Genomic DNA, 20,419 nt, shown 5'->3' with positions numbered 1-20,419 from the left:
CACCTGCATAACACCTACGGTGAAGCATGGTGTTGACAGCATCATGCGTGGGGATGTTTTTCAGCGGCAGGGACTGGGAGACTAGTCAGGATCGAGGCAAAGATCAATGGAACAAAGTAACAGAGATCCTTGGTGAAAACCCATTCAAACTTCTCTGGAGAGACCTGAAAATAGCTCTGCAGCAACACTCCTCATCCAACCTGACAGAGCTTGAGAGGATCTGCAGAGAAGATTGGGAGAAACTCCCCAAATACAGGTGTGCCAAACTTGTAGCGTCATACCCAAGAAGACTCGAGGCTTTTATCGCTGCCAAAGATGCTCCAACAAAGTACTGAGTAAAGGGTCTTATGTAAATGTGATATTTCATTATTACATTTTTTGTTGTTGAAATTATCAACAATTTCTTAAAACCTGTTTTTGCTTTGTCATTATGTGGTATTGTGTGTAGATTGATCAGGGAAAAAATATATTTAATCAATTTTAGAATAAGGCTGTAACCTAAAAAAAAGTCAAGGGGTCTGAATACTTTCTGAAGGCACTGTATGTCGGCTCAATCGGAAATTACCTTTACATTTTTACATGGATCTTCCGCGACACCTCCGCAATACGGATTGAATACAGCCCTTGGTGTTTGCTTTAGCCTGCCTGGATTGTCAGATGCAATTTTGTGAATTGGTTCCATTCTATCAGACAAGCACAGTCAAGCCCAGTTGAACTGTTTCAAATTATTTTAAATAGGACTTGAACCCAGGTATGGTAGGAGGAGAGGGTTGACAGTGGAACAAGAACAGCAAGTATGAGGGAGAATTCTTCCACACATTCTTTTTTTATTTGTAAATAATAAAAATGAACTCTTTTTTTAAAATATAAAACACACACATCATTTGAGCCACACCTGTTATACGAAACAAGAAACGCTGCAGTGAATACATTTTTATCTGATCATTTTCTTTTATAGTTGTTGTTTCAGTGGAACACATACATTGTAAACAATCAGCATTTTTTTCTCTCTCCTAATAATACTGACAAAATAAAAAAAAGAATAACTCACTAAACATAAAACCAAAAATTTGACGTTTTTATAAATGGGGTTTTACATGGCTGGGGTCATAGGTCATAGGTTGTAGGTTTCAAAGCATGGAGAGAGAGAGGTGTAGTGACGACAGCTTTTGCAGATAATATGGCCTGATACCCTAGTACACTCAAGTGTGGCGATTTGGGACTATCCCCTGAAGCCTTGAAGTAAAGTAGTGTCCCTTTGTGACTTTCTAAGTCCAATCGTAGTCTTAAGGAACTTGGCAATGTCCCCGTAATCTGACTTGGCCCCATTCGTAAATATCACTAAACCGTTTGGTTGGTTGAAAAAATATTTACAATATATCTAAATTACTTTCGTTACATTATACTCTAAATAATTTGTATAACATATGTATCCATATATCTTATTACATCATTATGTTCAACATAACTATACTTTGTATATAAATTGATCTGATTTATACATATTTAACCATGTAGTCTCAGCCCCATAGAGGTAAACTATGATGTGTACAGTAACTGTAGATTTGAAAGAATGGGCGGTGAGGATTGCTTAGTACGACAGTACAGCACGTGTTCAATAGCTTTAAAAAAGACATCAACATAATCTCGGTAATCAACTGGTTTCGAAACATTCAGCACCGGAATGAATGATGTGGACTAGACTTGACTGCAGCTGATCATTTTGAATGTCTACGCGTGATGTGAATGGCTTCGGTTTCTCTTTATATTTAAGTACGAGCAAACTGTACAAGTGCATGCAACATACAAGCGGGCCTACAGTATGTGGAACTAACACATATCTAGTTCAGTTCAATCATCTTTTTTTATCAGTATCGTTTTTGTTTTACAAAATGTGCATGCAGCTTGGAACAGGTCCGAGTCATGCTGGCCACGCCCCCCTTTGGTGTGGCAGGAGTCAGCGGGCCTGACGAAGGATGAGCATTGGTGTTCCTGTCCTGAAAGTTCAATCTGATTGGTTACTTTTCACATTCACAAAGATGCAGAAGGGAAATTTGAGCAACTGATGTTTTTTGTTTTTCCAAATAATCGAGACAAAGAAACGAAATGAACCAAAAAAATACATTTGCAAGCAGTATTTAAAATGTAAAAAATCTCATTCACTTGTTTTTTTAAATCTCAAAAAGTGTAACTTTTTGCCGTAAAAAAAATCAAGCTTATTTGTGCTTGCGTTTTTGAATCTCAAAATAATGTAAACTGAAATTTCAGATAAAACCCCTAAACATGTGCTGGGGTGAGGGGAAGGATACTCCAGGAAAACAGCTAAATGAATGTTCTCGTGATTGTGGACAAAGATACGTCTTTTTTTTACAGTGACTTGTTGACACCCTAGTGATAGTTCAAAATGAAATGTATAATTCTATTTATTGGTCAAGATAATGGAGGTCTAATATACATCTATACAAAGACAACTGGGTTGGACTTTTTGTAGGTGACTGAATGAAGAAAACAACATTGCAATCCCACACTAATCTCATCGTCAAGTGTAAAAATCGTCATTTAAGATGTGTCACTGAACAGTCCCCTGCATCTCATTGCAGACACATGATCTAATTTTCTCTATTTCGTATTTTTTCCTTGTGTCTTTTTACTCTTCTCCATGCATACATCAGACAATGCATCGTAAACCTCATACTCATCATAAAAACATTGTTGTGCCATAAGTAACAAAGAGAGAAAAAAAAGTCAAACGTACCAAAGACAAAAAACGAGAGAGCGGCTTGGACCAGCCATGGTAAACATATTGAAAACAACAAAAAATGATATTTGACAGAGAAGGACCAGTAATGTGAATCCACAAAGTCTAGGCACCAGAAGGAGACCCCTGCTTGCCCGGACCGACCCCACTCAGAAGCACTCGTCCCTGGGGGCCGAAGTGCTGGCAGTCTGTTTGGAGGCCGGATGGGGGCCACTGCGGAGAGGACATAATGGCATCCCCTGAGAGACAAGGAGGATGACACCTCTGTCTTGGGTCCATACATTCTGATGCTAACATACATTTCTTTGTTTATTGATGGTTTGACTAAAAACTACCACCCTGCTTCCTTTCACATTTACATTTCTACGTAGTTTCTTCAATGAATCGAGTGTCTCCTTACCGCTCGACTCCAGTACAGTCTTACCTAGCTACCAAACATTGTTTATTATCGACAGCCCTAGTTCTTAGATTACAACCGCAAAAAAAATGATGACGAATTCGTTACTGGAATGAAACACTGAAACCTTACGCTCTCTAAAACAAACAAACAAATTAAATGATGCTAGGAGTGATTGTCAGATCTCAACAAAGCTTTTTTTTAAAATCATTTGTGACTCTGTTTCTTGATTGTTGTTGTTCTACAATAATTTTTGTCCGTTAATCTCTAAGGTGACGTTAATTCGTTTCACAAAGCGGTAGGCTAGCTATAGTCCCATTGGTCCATTAAGATTGGTAGCTGTAGTCCTATTGGTCCACTAGGATCGGGTGCCCGGTGGGCCCGAGGAGCTGTCCAGTGACGACTGGGAAGCACGTCGAGTCAGGGAGGCTAGTGTGGGGTCCACTAAAGAGGAGGGTGGGAACAACTTGTACCAGCCAATCACTGTGCTTGTTAAGTCTAGTTCCTCCAATAGGATTTGTGCAACTCCCATGAAGCTTTTGTGGTCCATTCGTCCGTAGTCTCCCCAGACGATCACCTGAAGGGAAAAAAAGACCCCCAAAAATGTATTTATTAAAACCTTTACAGCTTAAATGGTTAAATAAAGGTTAAATAAAATTACAATAAAAACATAGTTTTAATATTATTCATGGGATGCATCTATTTAATTCTTGAATTAAAAAGTGATTGCACTTTTCTTTATGAAACAAGGCTTTGACCCTCACCTGTAAGACTTTACCCTGTGGGCTCTCCTCGAATTGCAGCGCTTGCTGGTACAGCGGGTCCAGCGTTTTCCGTGCAATCTTGGTTTTCTTTTTGGCTACATACGCTCCATTATTCAACAGATAGACCTTGACGTATGGAGCTGACGAAAGAAAGAGATAAAGAAGAAACAAGAGGCAGATAAGGATAAGGATACTCAATTGTGGTTCTAAACATGGTCCGATTGAATCGTTTTCTCTAGGTGGGCGACTACATGGACCCAGGTAAGACTACTCCTGGATTAAAAAAGCACTTTCAATGGACTTGGCCCTGAATTATGTTTTTATCTCAATGCAGTCCTCCACCCTTAGGTGGCGCTACCACCAGTATCTCACCAGGGAGGGATTTGGATCCAGGCTTTTGTACAAGGCCCCGAGCTCTGATCACCTCCACCTCCAGCTGACCCTTCTTGTCCATCATTCCGATCTGAATATCACCTGGGAGGAAGAAGAAGTAGAAGGAGTTGACCATAGATGGTGGATAAAGGATGATGTCTGACTCAGGCCGTTTACTATAGATCATTTTTTCACAGTTCCGACTTCCTATATGCACCAATGCGACGCCAGCTGATGTCTCGCCTTCTGTTTTGTCTCTGGTTGACTAAACAGGACTGGATTGAACCAATCAGAACAGGAAGTAGGCAGGAGATAAGGGGGATGTTCGAGCAGATCGCGTGATGGTCACTGTCGTGTTTTGCATTATGGGAATAAACATTTCCAAAAATCATGTGATCAAAGATCATGCCGTTTTTGATGAAGACGCCTTCACGTCGCTGCAGTTGCTTCTCACCAACTGCACCATGCAGTCATCACCTGCATTGTTGGAGGCACTATTTGTCAACCAATCATTAGGGTGTTTTTGTTTGATGAACATGGCCAAAGACATGCCTAAAACAAGAATCAAATTTACCCCGATTCTAAAGCAACAAATGAAAGTGATATTTGAGACTTCTCTCTAACCAATTAATTGTACACGTGTTTTGTTTCAGTTTGTGAGTGTGTGATAAAGAGGGGTATAGAAAAGTTAATCTCGACATAAAGATGTTCTTTTTGTAAACAATAGCAGCTATGTTGACACTGCTATGTTGATCTGAGCCTTGCTGTTGGAAAACCACCAGTGTCTGACTTTTGGCTGTCGCAGATGCACCCCCCCGACTACAATCGGCTTTGCGAGGCTTACTGCTCGCACACACCTGAGGTCATAAAATAGGAAGTAGTAAGAAAAGTTGGCAATTGAGTTTCTCAAGAGGGAAGTTGGAAGGATATTGAGTTACTGAGGTAATAGTGATTTGAATCAATGAAACTGATTTGAATATCAAGTTATCAATTGGGGAGGAGTCACAGAGGAACTACGATAGGGCAACAACATGATGAGTAGACAGAACAGAATAGGGACTCACCTATGGCAGGTGTGGCCAGCGTTTGTCTGCCCACCAGCTGGGCGGGACCCAGACCATCCAGGAAGTCGCTGAACTGGTTGCCTGGCTGTCCCAGACGCACCCCACCGAAAAGCAGACTGGAACAGAGGAAGAACACAGTCAATATACAGCTAATTACCGTATATAACCTACGGGTCCTAGGTTATATTATCTATGGAAATCACTGTAGTAACGCTAAAATACTGAGTTGTTTACTTTACAGTGAATGTCAACTCATGTTGACATTGAAAAAAACAAACATTTGGAAGAAAGAGGAAGAAAGTGACGAAGAGAAGAGGGGTAGAGGGAGGAAAAGGAGAGAGACACAGTATACAGGGAGAGATAGCGAGAGAGAGAGATGAATATATACAGTATATATATATAAAGAGAGAGATTGGAGATACTGACTTTCCCTCGGAGTTGCAGCTGTTCATGGTGCCGTTGGTGGACTCTTTACTGGACTGTCGACTCATGTTCCTGGTCATCTCTACAGCCATGCCCGTCTCTGTGCTCCTCTGGATGGACGCACCCTTCTCCTTCTTCCCCTTCCCCTCTGGTACCGGAGAGGAACAAATAGACACAATGTAGCGGAGAGCTAAGGCTAATGGCTAAGTTAGCACGGCTTATCTACTGTCTTCCTGAGACCTGAAGTGTTATCTTCCAGGCCTTCGTTTATATGGGTCAGTGCTAAACAACAGAACTCTCGAGGATGAACACATTTAGGCCAGAAGGCTTTATTTTGTGGTCCTCTTGAGGAGAACCAGGTGTGGCGCCATGTATTCCTAGCTGCCTCATCGTCGTGATGGGACACAGTGAAAGAGCTGGGGAACCATGTTACATCTCAGAGGACAAAGGAAACTAAAGAGAAATTGAAAGACCCGGGAAGTCAAAGAATCCTTTTCTGTCCTTGTGTTTTCACAAATCACAGCTGAACAATGGGTTGGAGAGGGTTGGAGAGATGTTTAGAGAGAAAGAACAACATGTTTTGTTATTTCAAGGTTCCATACCTCGTCACATCAACACAACCAACCTAATACAGACAGTGGCGTACAGTACAGTCAATCCTAAAGGACGATACAGTAGTACATGGTGATAATACGCAGGTTGATGTCTATTGTCATGAATCTTTCCCTGGAGGCAAAACTGAGCGATTTCTGCTAGATGGAGCGATTTCTGCTAGATGCCAGTGTGTTTTTTGGTCTTAATTTAAGGTTAGCAGTGTGGTTAAGGTTAGGGTTAAGGTTAGACTTAGGCTTAAAATAGGATTTGATGGCTTCATGGCTATGCCAGCTAATGACCACTCGGCCGAGCTGCCTCTAGAACAAGATTCATGACAAAGAACGCTAACCTTAAACAATATGAAAGTATTCAAGCTTGAAAAATGTAAAAACAAGTCCTCCTTACCTTCTCGCTCTCTCAATCCAACATGAAGTCTATGATTTTGTCAGCGAAGAGGGCAACCATCACACAGAACACCAATCGTACTGCTATACTATATAACAATGGGGAGAGAGGAGAGAGGCATGGAGAGACCCCCCCGGCCCTAGTTTCCTTTATAATGGCTTTTTATGTCAGCTACAAAGGGGGAGTGCAAAAAAGAAGAGGAAGAGAGTGCAGTTGGAGCCTTTCAACTACCTCTATCTCTGCCTCCCTGCTTCCTCTCTCTCTCCCCACCCTCCTGTGAGTCCAGCCAGGCTGAGAAAGATTCCTTCAAGTCTCTCTGACTGAGAGCTTGGCCGCAGCGGGTGTCATCTAGAGTTGAAACGTGTTGTTTTGAAACTCTTTTATAACATGCTTTTTTTTGCGGTTGCATTCGTAAGATTAGAATTCCAGCATCGGGACATTTTGGTGTGCAGTCACGTGAACAAAAGGTCAAGGGTCAAGAGTGATGACGCACCTGCTTCTCTGTTGTTTTTTTACTCTTATTCAGATGAAAGTGCTATAAGGTAGCTTCAGGTCACTCTTAACCCTAAAAACATCTGAGAACTATCATGTCATGGCCACTTACTGATAGTCCGTACTGTCTCATTTTTACTGTCTGTAATGTCCAATTGTTAAATGTCTGTCTACCACCGTCTTTCAATGTAAACCGTAAATCAAATCAAAATACCAGAGCCACATTTTCAAACCACAACCATCCCGAGCGTCTCCTTCATTTGGGTGAGGGCCAGTTTTGACCTGTGAACTCACCCGGGCCGACGATCTGCGACGTGCTGCGACTACGTCTGTTGGAGACGATGGAGACCACCCTGGCACTGAGGCTGGAGCGTCTCTTCTTGCCACCCATGCCCACCGTGCCCAGCGCCGTATCCGATTGGCTGCCGTCGGTACGCTCTGACGGGTAGATCTCACCACTCACGCTTGTGCTCTTCAGCATGGTCCGGCCCGGCGCCGCACGAACCTGCCGACTAGAGGGAGAGAGAGGAGAGTAAAAGTTACATCTGGAACCACAGTCTTGAGATATGAAATGAGCAGAGGAAATTATAACATAAGGTGTTACCTTCACTTTAGTGGGGGAAAACACAGCAGTATAATAAACTTCAATCATTTATAAGGATCTTATACAGTATGATATGAGGCATACAATGATTGGTGAGTGATTGAAATGAGTTTATATGATATTGATATTGATGATACAGGAACGCCTGAACAGACTCCAAAAGATCTCAAAACTAAAAAATGATCTCAATGATCTCAAATGATCTAAAATTTCCAAATACGCTTCCAAAATGTCCATCATTGCCGGTCTTTTGTATTGGTGGATAACACTGAAATAGAATTAAAACACATTACAATGTATATTATATATACAGTATATCAGTGGAGGCTGGTGGGAGGTGCTATAGGAGGATGGGCTCATTGTAATGGCTGGAATGGAATCAATGGAAGGTATCAAACACTTCAAACAGATGGAAACCACATATTTGACTCCATTCCATTTATTCCACTCCAGTCATTACAATGAGCCCGTCCTCCTATAGATCCACCACCAGCCTCCTCTGATATAAGTATATATATTATATTATATATATATGTGTGTGTGTGTGTGTGTCTCTTTTGTATTATAAATGAGTCTCTCAGTCTCAGCCAATAGCCTTAGCTGTTCAGGCTTCTTCTCCTCAGACAGGCCAACATACAGCAGGGACAGATTACACTCAGTGCTCTGTGGCGCTTTCTAGCGGTTTGGAGGAGCTGGTGCATGTCCATCCCCTCTAAAGGGGTCGGGGTGCTGCAGGAGAGCCCCGCCACACTGCCCCCGTCCCGCATACCCATCGTGGACCCTCTCCATGTGACCAGGGGGCTAGGGAGGGGTAGGGTGGACTGGGGCCTCTCCTCAGCCCCGTGGAGGGGGGTGATGAAGGGGCAAGGACCGGCGGTGGGGTTAGGGAGGAGGGTACTCCAGCTCAGAAGAGGTCCAGGGGGGGTCTGGACAGCGGGAGCACAGGATGCATGCCAGGAGGGATCTGAGATACACACTGACGTACAAACACACACGCAGACACACAGAGACACAGGACACAACAACGAAAGTTGACACACACAACCACATGCACAACATTAAATCAAGCCAAATAAACAAGGAGACTATATCACATGTGATGTTGTATGTCAGCTCAAATGACCAAACATATTTCCCCGCATTGAACAATTAAGCCATACACTGAAATTGAATAATGTGACTGATAGAATATAGCAGCCTCAGATGGAGAGAGAAGAAGAAGGAGGATCGAGGAAGACGGGAGGATATAAAGGGACAGAGTCAGAGGAGTCCATAACGTCCACACCTCCTCTCATAGGCAGCTAAGTCTCATAATCAAGCACCTTCAAACTGACTTCAGGACAGTCATCAATATACTGTATGCATCCAAGTATCTCCATCAAACAACTCCATGTTGACCTGAGGCCTTTCTACCATGCCGCTTTTAAAAGACATACCGTTAGCCATCGGGAACTACAAAAGTTTTGCTGCTTTTCTCAACAAAATTGATGCCCTGAATTCAGCAGGCGCTATCGACAGATCAGATCAGATCAGTTGGAAAAAGGGATGGACAACTTTCTGCACATAACAAGCTCAGTGTGAACCGTACTGACTTGACACAATGTTGGCCAAACAAGATGTACAGTGCCTTGCAAAAGTATTCACCTCCCTTGACGTTTTTATTTTGTTGCATTTACAACCTGTAATATAAATTAATTTCATGTAATGGACAAACGCAAAATAGTCCAAATTGGTGAAGTGAAATGAAATTAATGACTTGTTTCAGAAAATATATATATATATATTTTAAATGAACAGAGGTACGTGCATACAGTATGTATTCACCCCCTTTGCTATGAAGCCCTTAAATAAGATCTGGTGCAACCAATTACCTTCAGAAGTTACATAATTAAGTAAATAAAGTCCACCTTTGTGCAATCTAAGTGTCACATGATCTCAGTATATATACACCTGTTCTGAGAGGCCCCAGAGTCTGCAACACCACTAGGCAAGGGGCACCACCAAGCAAGCGGTACCATGAAGACCAAGGAGCTCTCCAAACAGGTCAAGTTGTGGAGAAGTACAGATCAGGGTTGGGTTATAAAAAAACATCCAAAACTTTGAACATCCCACGGAGCACCATTATATTCATTTTTTAAAATATGGCACCACAACAAACCTGCCAAGAGAGGGCCACCCACCAAAACTCACGGACCAGGCAAGGAGGGCATTAATCAGAGAGGCAACAAAGAGACCAAATATAACCCCGAAGGAGCTGCAAAGCACCACAGAGGAGATTGGAGTGTCTGTCCATAGGACCACTTTAAGCTGTACACTCCACAGAGATGGGCTTTATGGAAAAGTGGCCATTGCTTAAAGAAAGAAATAAGCAAACACAGGGACTGGGAAACTAGTCAGGAAAGGTGTTTCAATCTTCCAGAGATTTGAGACTGGGGCGGAGGTTCACCTTCCAGCAGGACAATGACCCTAAGCGTACTGCTAAAGCAACACTCAAATGGTTTAAGGGAAAACATTTAAATGTCTTGGAATGGCCTAGTCAAAGCTCAGACCTCAATCCAATTGAAAATCTGTGGTATGACTTATTAAAGATTGCTGTACACCATCGGATCCCATCCAACTTGAAGGAGCTGGAGCAGTTTTGCCTTGAAGAATGGGCAAAAGCCCCAGTGGCCTGATGTGCCAAGCTTATAGAGACATATTCCAAGAGACTTGCAGCTGTAATTGCTGCAAAAGGTGGCTCTAGAAAGTATTCCCTTTGTGGGGATGAATAGTTATACATGCTCAAGTTTTCAGTTTCTTTGTCTTACTTCTTGTTTGTTTCACAATAAAAAATATTTTGCATCTTCAAAGTGGTAGGCATGTTGTGTAAATCAAATGATACAAACCCCCCAAAAATGTATTTTAATTCCAGGTTGTAAGGCAACAAAAGAGGAAAAATGCCAAAGGGGTGAATACTTTCGTAAGTCACTGTAGCTACAAACAAAACGGAGTGAAATGGTTACAGTCTGCTGTGAAGCGTTCACCCATTTATATGGTACCTGTATATCAACAATGGAGCCAGGCTAACAAGAGCTCAACTTATACAACTCTCTCTATGAAACTACCAAAGGAAAGTCCTTATGTCCTCGCGTGAGACTCCAATTATTGGCCAGTACATGCTGTAACTGTATGTTTTGTAGCCGCCATGACTACAGACACTGGGGACACGCCCGAAACAGCTCCGAGAGGCTACGCCAAACGCTAACACGCAGCCGGGCCAGTGCATAGCACATAGCCGGCAACCTGCCACCGACAACCGACCCAGCCATCACCCACCCCCCATACACTTCTCTCTCGCTCTCCACATTCAACGAGAGACAGACGACCCAGCCATCACCCACCCCCATACACTTCTCTCTCGCTCTCCACATTCAACGAGAGACAGACGACCCAGCCATCACCCACCCCCAAACACTTCTCTCTCGCTCTCCACATTCAACGAGAGACAGACGACCCAGCCATCACCCACCCCCATACACTTCTCTCTCGCTCTCCACATTCAACGAGAGACAGACGACCCAGCCATCACCCACCCCCATACACTTCTCTCTCGCTCTCCACATTCAACGAGAGACAGACGACCCAGCCATCACCCACCCCCCATACACTTCTCTCTCGCTCTCCACATTCAACGAGAGACAGACGACCCAGCCATCTCCCACCCCCCATACACTTCTCTCTCGCTCTCCACATTCAACGAGAGACAGACGACCCAGCCATCACCCACCCCCCAAACACTTCTCTCTCGCTCTCCACATTCAACGAGAGACAGATGACACAGTTGTGCGAGGCACTGCTAGGGGTGTCCGCGGCCATGGAGGGAGCCTCTTAGTCCCTGGCGGCGCCGGGAAATGTAGGCGTTCAGCCTTGAACTCCTTTGAATCTGCTGGGGACTTGCGTGCTATTAAGTGATGAATCCGTGACATGTTTGTAGTTGTCACGGGGAAAGGTCTGATGGATACCTTCATTTGTGAAAAATATATTGAACTTGATGCAGCTAAAGAAATTAATATTACTCTTCATTAAGAAATAAACAAATCTGACCAAGCGCCTTGAACTGACTAAGGATTCCATGAGTCTATTGGCATCTTTAAATGCTTCCTATCAAAACATCCAAGAGGATCCTAATGGGACCTTCCTGGACTATGATCAGTTTCTGCCACTGCACCCCTCTACTAGCTAGAACCAGGAAATGGCTTCTCATTGTTCGACTCCAGGTGAGCATTAATGGATGCATCTCGGAACCAGAAAGAAGGAGAATAATCGTTCTCGGTGCGCCTGTCTTCGTGCCCCACGTCCAGACTTAACACAATTCAAATCGCGTTTAGCACCTGTGCCAGCAGTTCCCTCCATGGCTGTGGATGTCAAATCAAATCAAATATTATTTGTCACATGCACTAAATACAACAGGTGTAGACCTTACTGTGAAATGTTTACTGACAAGCCAACGATGCAGTTTAAGAAATCGAGTTAATGAAAATATTTACTAAATAAACTAAAGTAATTTTTAAAATAAAAAGTAACACATAAAAATAACATAAAAATAACGAGGCTATATACAGGGGGTACCGGTACCGAGTCAATGTGCGGGGGTACAGGTTAGTCGAGGTCATTTGTACATGTAGGTAGGGGTAAAGTGACTATGCATAGATAATAAACAGCAAGTAGCAGCAGTGTAAAAACAAAGGGGTTGGGGTGTCAATGTAAATAGTCCAGGTGGCCATTTGATTCATTGTTCAGCAGTCTTATGGCTTGGGGGTAAAGGACGGGGAAACCCGTTCCCAGTTGGGAACGTTTCTACATAAATTGCCTAATATGTAATTATCAAAAATATTTAACTTCAATTAAATCAGAAATGCAGCACACCAAAGGAAAGCTAAACCTCTTGCTAATCCAGTCACCATGTCAGATTTCAAAAAAAATTCCAGCCAATCTGCTTATTGATCAGTAGACAACACATTGGGTAAGTTACAGCAAAGTACATTTTTCACAAAAGTCAAAAGTTTCACTAAAATTCATCAATTACCTTTGAATATCTTCTTCTTTTGGCAACCAACTTTTGGTTATGATCTAATGTTGTCAATGGTCTAATGCTGTTATGGTCAAAATGTTGTTATGGTCTAATGTTGTTATGGTCTAATGGTCTAATGTTGTTTTGTGTATGCACACATGACTGTAAGTCGCTCCATTTCTATCACCACAAAACAATAAAGGGTTGTTTTGTTCCTAAATCCATTTCTATAGCCTAAACATTTTGGAAATCTTCATTTTTTTCTTCAATTTTCCAAAATATATGTTTCCGGGTATGTGTGAATATTTTTTTTAATTTTGTATATAGTTATTTTCAGCAATGTACCCATGTACCAATTCGGCCACTTGGGTACATTTGGGAAACTTGTGAGGGACACCTGGGTGACTACATACCCAATGGCATGTACCTCACTCATTCCTAGAGGCATCTGTCTGAAACTTTGGGGAAATACTGTTGCCTGGTTATTCTCTCATGTAAAAGTATCCAGAGTATCATAACTGAATATGTTGATGTTCTAGTTGATTTTAAAGATGCTACAACAATAAAATAACTGAAAAACGCCTGTTTATTTCCTTGTATTTTCTTCTACCAGATCTATTGTGTTATATTCTCCTACATTCAATTCACATTTACACAAACTTCAGAGTGTTTTTAATCAAATGGTAACAAGAATATGCATATCCTTGCTTCTGGGCCTGAGCTACAAGCTGTTAGAATAGGGTATGTCTTCAGGCGGAAATTGCACAAAGTGGGGGGGTATCCTTAACAGGTTAAGGAGCCATTTGGACCTAGACTTGGCGCTCTGGTACCGCTTGCCGTGCGGTAGAAGAGAGAACAGTCTATGACTTGGGTGACTAGATTCTTATTCCATTTTTGTGTTGCGTTGTTGCCTACCCTTAACACCTGGGGCGGCACGTCAGGAAGTCCAGGATCCAGTAACAGAGGGAGGTGTTTAGTTCCAGGGTCAGAGCTCTGTCCCTTTGGCTGTTGTGGCCTGCATGCAGCCGGCGTCTCAGCAGCCCTCTATTCAGGTGAGATATGTGGCCCTGGCCTTGCAATCAGCTTCGAGACACAGCCGAGGCTGGATCATTCCGGCTATTGTGTTAGGTTGTTCGATGGTGAGGCATATATCTGTACCTGGGGCAAGGACTTTGTGTTTTCCTGGGGCAAAAGTTCAGGATATCACCAGGTTGCTTCCCGTGGCTGTGAGTCAGTCACCGGGGGCTGATACTGCCATGGTTCATTTGGGGTCAAATGACATTATGAAGGGCAGCTCATAACAGCTGAAGATGGATTTGAAAGAACTGATTGGGCCACTACTTCACACCAACAAACACCTCATAATATCTGGCCCTCTGCCCTCCCTAAATTGTGGCATTGAAGCAGACTTTTCGTCTTCCATAACTGGCTACAAGACGATTGCAGCTCTGTCGCTGTAACACTTATTGACAATTTTGATAACTTCTGGAAACAAAGCTCGAATTATAAGGAGGATGGTATCCACCCAAATCATTTGTGTTCTTTGACCCAAGTCCAGCTGATTTAATCCCTGCCATTGTGTCACAGAGTTGTCATAATGTTTCAGGGGCGTTGGAAGACACAACATAAGTAACCTCATTTATGTCCCTCTTACTGCCCTGAATGTCTCTGCTCATTCTACAACTATTGTATGTGATTACATGCCTATGAGCCAGTGTTATACTGTTAGCACTGGGGTGGTGTCCCCTAGCAGGAAGTCCACTGTGTGCAGCTCACCCTGCGCTAATATAAATAACCAGAGGATGTCTACCTCTGCTAAGTTTCCCAGTAAAAAAAGAAAAACAATTAAGCATCCCAGAAGTGTTAAACATAGCCCACGTTAACATATGTAGCTTAAAAAACAAGGTTCACGAAATCAATAATTTGCTAGTAACAGAGGACATTCATATTCTGACAATCTCTGAAACTCACTTAGATAATATCTTTGATGATACAGTGGTAGCAATACATGGTTATAACATCTACAGAAAAGACAGGAATGCCAAAGGTGGAGGTGTGGCTGTTGTTATTCAGAACCACATTCCTGTAATGCTTAGAGTGGATCTCATGTTAAATACTGTTGAAGTAATATGTCCACAGGTTCATCTGCCTCACCTAAAGCTTATTCTGGTGGGAAGCTGCTATAAACCACCAAGTGCTAACAATCAGTATCTGGATAACGTGTGAAATGCTTGATAATGTATGTGATACATATATTTTTTTAACCTTTATTTTACTAGACAAGTCAGTTAAGAACTAATTATTATTTTCAATGACGGCCTAGGAACAGTGGGTTAACTTCAGGGGCAGAACGACAGATTTTGTACCTTGTCAGCTCGGGATTTGAACTTGCATCCTTTCGGTTACTAGTCCAATGCTCTAACCACTAGGCTACCCTGCCACCCCTCAATAGAGAGGTATATTTTCTGGGTGATTTAAATATTGACTTTGCTTTCATCAGGCTGCCCACTCAAGAGAAAGCTTCAAACTGTAACTACTGCCTGCAACCTGGTTCAGGTTATCAATCAACCTACCAGGGTAGTTACAAACACTACAGGAATGACGTCATCAACATGTATTGATCACATCTTTACTGATGTGGCAGAAATTTGATTGAAAGCAGTATCCAGATCCATCGGATGTAGTGATCACAATATAGTAGCCATATCTAGGAAAACCAAAGTTCCAAAGGCTGGGCCTAATATAGTGTATAAGAGGTCTTACAATAAGATTTGTAGTGATTCTTATGTTGTTGATATAAAGAATAGTTGTTGGTCCGTGGTTTGTAATGAGGAGCAATCAGACAACGCACTTGACACATTTCTGAAATTGCTTATCCCAGTTACTAATAAGCAGCACCCATGAACAAAATGACTGTAAAACTGTTAAATCCCCATGAACTGATGAAGAATTGAAAAATTGTATGGTTGAGAGGGATGAGGCAAAAGAAATGGCCAACAGGTCTGGCTGTACAACAAATTACCAAACATACTGCAAATTGAGAAATCATGTGAGTAAACGGAATAAAAAGAACAAAACTACACTTTGAAACAAAGATAAATTACATAAAGAATGATAGTAAAAAGCTTTGGATTACCTTAAATTACATTTTAGGCAAAAAGGCTAAACAAAAAGGCTCATTCATCACAAAACCCACTGATATTGCCAACTCATTTAATGATTTTTTCATTGGCAAGGTTAGCAATCTTAGGCATGACATGCCAGCAATAAATGCTGACACTACACATCCAAGTATATCTGACCAAATTATGAAAGACAAGCATTGTAATTTTGAATTCCGTAAAGTGTGGAAGAGGTGAAAAAATGATTGTTGTCTATGAACAATGACAAGTCACCGGGATCTGACAACGTGGATGGAAAATGACTGAGGATGATAGTGGACCATATTGCCACTACTATTTGCTATATCTTCAATATAAGCCTACTAGAACGTGTGTGCCCTCAGGCCTGGAGGAAAGATAAAGTTATTCCCCTACCTAAAGATAGTAATGCCCCCTTTATTGGCTCAAATAGCCGACCAATCAGCGTGTTACCAACCCTTTGTAAACTTTTGGAAAAAATTGTGTTTGACCAGACACAATGCTATTTTACAGTAAACAAATTGACAACAGACTGTCAGTGCGCTTATAGGGAAGGACATTCAACAAGCACAGCACTTACATAAATGACTGATGATTGGCTGAAAGTGATAATTAAAAACATTGTGGGGCCTGTTTTGTTAGACTTCAGTGCGGCTTTTGACACTATCGATCATAGTTTATACGTTTAAAAATGTATGTGTTATGGCTTTACACCCCCTGCTATATATTGGATAAAGAGTAACCTTTCTAAAAGAACAAATAGGTTGTTCTTTAATGGAAGCCTCTCCAACAAAATCCAGGTAGAATCAGGAATTCCTCAGGGCAGCGCTCTAGCCCCTTACTTTTGAAAATCTTTACTAACAACATGCTGCAAATGACTCAACACAATACATGTCAGCTACCACAGTGACTGAGATGACTGCAACAATTGAAAAAGAGCCCCATTTCAGAATGGGAGGCAAGGAAAAACTAAAAGCTTTGTATTTGGGACAAATCATTCACTAAACCTCAACTAAATCTTGTAATGAATAATGTGGTAATTGAGCAAGTTGAGGAGACTAAACTGCTTGGAGTAACCCTGGATTATAAACTGTCATGGTCAAAACATATTGATACAACAGTAGCTAGGATGGGGAGAAGTTTGTCTACAATAAAGCGCTGCTCTGCATTCTTAACAGCACTATCAACAAGGCAAGTCCTACAGGCCCTAGTTTTGTCGCACCTGGACTACTGGAAAATTGCAATTGGCTCAGAACAGGGCAGACCGACTGACATTAATAATATGCATGCCAATCTCTCCTGTCTCAAAGTGGAGGAGAGTGGAGGAGAGATTGACTTCATCACTATTTGTACTTATGAGAGGTATTGACATGTTGAATACCTCTCATGCATACCCCACAAGACATGCCACCAGAGGTCTCTTCACAGTCCCCAAGTCCAGAACAGACTATGGGTGGCGCTCAGTAGTAAATAGAGCCATGACTACATGGAACTCTATTCCACCTCAAGTAACTCATGCAAACAGTAAAATTAGATTTCAAAAACAGATAAAAACACACCTTATGAACAGCGGCGACTGTGAAGCAACACAAACACAGGCACAGACAGATACATACAAACACACGATAACATACGCACTATACACACACGCACACATGGATTATGTGTTGTAGATATGTGGAGGTAGAGTAGGGGCCTGATGGCACACACTTAATATATTGTTGTGAATGTATTGTAATGTTTATAAAATTGTATAACTGCCTTCATTTTGCTGAACCCCAGGAAGAGTAGCTGCTGACGTAACCAGTCTTCATTATACTGTATGAATCCAATATCTTTTATCAGGTACCTTCAAACTGACCTGGAGCCAGTCTGCAGCAATCTGAGAAACCAGCGAACAACCCACCACATTCCATTCCATTCTCTCTCCAGTCCACAATAGCCATGATCTATCTCTTAGAACGTATGTCAAAGGCCTTGGGCCCTCTGTTTTATAACCACTCTGTTTGGATTGACACTCACACGCACACAAATACACACACACGCACACACGCGCACACGCACACACGCACACACACACACACTTAGAACACATTAGGCTGTTAATAAGGGCCTGCCCAGGAGAGGCTCAGGGGATTGGGTCATTTGTCCGTGTCAGCAGGCAGGCTGTGGTGGACTGGACTGGTCAGCCGTAGGGACGTTAGGGCTGTGCGAGGAGGGAAGTTATGGGTGGGGTTATGTGAGTGAGGCTGTTGGGGTTATAGGACTATGGGATGGTTGGCTAAGAGAGTATAATAAGACTGTGCTGGATTTGAGGGGACACTAGTTTGTACATGTAAAGCAGGTGGGTTTGAGGGGACACTAGTTTGTACATGTAAAGCAGGTGGGTTTGAGGGGACACTAGTTTGTACATGTAAAGCAGGTGGGTTTGAGGGGACACTAGTTTGTACATGTAAAGCAGGTGGGTTTGAGGGGACACTAGTTTGTACATGTAAAGCAGGTGGGTTTGAGGGGACACTAGTTTGTACATGTAAAGCAGGTGGGTTTGAGGGGACACTAGTTTGTACATGTAAGGCAGGTGGGTTTGAGGGGACACTAGTTTGTACATGTAAAGCAGGTGGGTTTGAGGGGACACTAGTTTGTACATGTAAAGCAGGTGGGTTTGAGGGGACACTAGTTTGTACATGTAAAGCAGGTGGGTTTGAGGGGACACTAGTTTGTACATGTAAAGCAGGTGGGTTTGAGGGGACACTAGTTTGTACATGTAAAGCAGGTGGGTTTGAGGGGACACTAGTTTGTACATGTAAAGCAGGTGGGTTTGAGGGGACACTCGTTTGTACATGTAAAGCAGGTGGGTTTGAGGGGACACTAGTTTGTACATGTAAAGCAGGTGGGTTTGAGGGGACACTAGTTTGTACATGTAAAGCAGGTGGGTTTGAGGGGACACTAGTTTGTACATGTAAAGCAGGTGGGTTTGAGGGGACACTAGTTTGTACATGTAAAGCAGGTGGGTTTGAGGGGACACTAGTTTGTACATGTAAGGCAGGTGGGTTTGAGGGGACACTAGTTTGTACATGTAAAGCAGGTGGGTTTGAGGGGACACTAGTTTGTACATGTAAAGCAGGTGGGTTTGAGGGGACACTAGTTTGTACATGTAAAGCAGGTGGGTTTGAGGGGACACTAGTTTGTACATGTAAAGCAGGTGGGTTTGAGGGGACACTAGTTTGTACATGTAAAGCAGGTGGGTTTGAGGGGACACTAGTTTGTACATGTAAAGCAGGTGGGTTTGAGGGGACACTCGTTTGTACATGTAAAGCAGGTGGGTTTGAGGGGACACTAGTTTGTACATGTAAAGCAGGTGGGTTTGAGGGGACACTAGTTTGTACATGTAAAGCAGGTGGGTTTGAGGGGACACTAGTTTGTACATGTAAAGCAGGTGGGTTTGAGGGGACACTAGTTTGTACATGTAAAGCAGGTGGGTTTGAGGGGACACTAGTTTGTACATGTAAAGCAGGTGGGTTTGAGGGGACACTAGTTTGTACATGTAAAGCAGGTGGGTTTGAGGGGACACTAGTTTGTACATGTAAAGCAGGTGGGTTTGAGGGGACACTAGTTTGTACATGTAAGGCAGAGGTGTCAAACTCATTCAACGGAGGACCGACTGCAGCAAGTTTTTGGTCTTTCACTTCAATTAAGACCAAGACAACCAGGTGAGTGGAGTTCCTCACTATTTAGTGACCTTTATCCATCAATCAAGTACAAGGGTGGAGCGAAAACCCGCAGACCCCTGAGTTTGACACGTGATGTAAAGCCAGGTAGGTTTGAGGGGACACTAGGTGACAGTCACAGTAGGTGGTTGAGGCTGTTTACAGGTCACAACAAGATCAATGGGGTTACGGGGACCATGCTTAGTGGGTACACAGCGATTATGTGAGGTCCCTAAAATATGGGCCCTTGTCTGCCATGGCCCATTGAAGGTCCCTCCATCCCGTGACGGAGCGAGGGACCTTTTCTCTTTTCTTTACCTGGCGTCTTTGGGGTCCCCAGACACAGTGTGTCTCCTCCTCTTCAGCTCTTGAGAGAACCGTCTCTTCCCTGCTGCCCTCATCCTCTCCTGCTCTCCATTCATCCCCCACGAGATCCTCCTCTCCTTCTTCTCGTCCTCTAAAGACTTGGACCTGTGTCCATTCATTTTGGGTTTCCCCAGCGTGTGTGTTTGTGTGTATGCAATGCAAGTATTCACAGAGAAACACGATCATGCAAAAAGATTGAAACGTGCACCCATTAGCATGCAGAAAAAAGACAGACGAAAAGGAACACAGACTGATAAAAGAACGGGCATGCAGGACTGACAGA

The 20,419-nt window shown here is 42.8% G+C and overlaps 1 protein-coding gene across 17 annotated transcripts in view; it reads right to left on the bottom strand.

Moving 5' to 3' along the window:
- Positions 1–810: 810 nt before the first annotated feature.
- The window catches only part of LOC124004236 (regulating synaptic membrane exocytosis protein 3-like), a 57,439-nt gene continuing 37,830 nt past the window's right edge, over positions 811–20,419 (bottom strand). For 16 of the 17 annotated variants that reach the window (XM_046313006.1, XM_046313008.1, XM_046313014.1 and 13 more), the window contains 7 exons: positions 20,089–20,241; positions 7,564–7,781; positions 5,782–5,926; positions 5,356–5,471; positions 4,292–4,393; positions 3,920–4,059; positions 811–3,732 (listed from right to left, as the gene is read on the bottom strand). In XM_046313006.1, the coding sequence (XP_046168962.1) occupies positions 3,514–3,732; positions 3,920–4,059; positions 4,292–4,393; positions 5,356–5,471; positions 5,782–5,926; positions 7,564–7,781; positions 20,089–20,241 (1,093 nt within the window). In that variant the 3' untranslated portion in view covers positions 811–3,513. The remainder of the gene's footprint in view (positions 3,733–3,919; positions 4,060–4,291; positions 4,394–5,355; positions 5,472–5,781; positions 5,927–7,563; positions 7,782–20,088; positions 20,242–20,419) is intronic. The other variant, XM_046313013.1, reaches the window with a different exon arrangement.

This window comes from Oncorhynchus gorbuscha, linkage group LG18 (assembly GCF_021184085.1).
Source record: "Oncorhynchus gorbuscha isolate QuinsamMale2020 ecotype Even-year linkage group LG18, OgorEven_v1.0, whole genome shotgun sequence".
In the NCBI taxonomy this organism is placed as follows: domain Eukaryota; kingdom Metazoa; phylum Chordata; class Actinopteri; order Salmoniformes; family Salmonidae; genus Oncorhynchus; species Oncorhynchus gorbuscha.
This window is presented reverse-complemented; position numbering and strand designations above follow the sequence as displayed.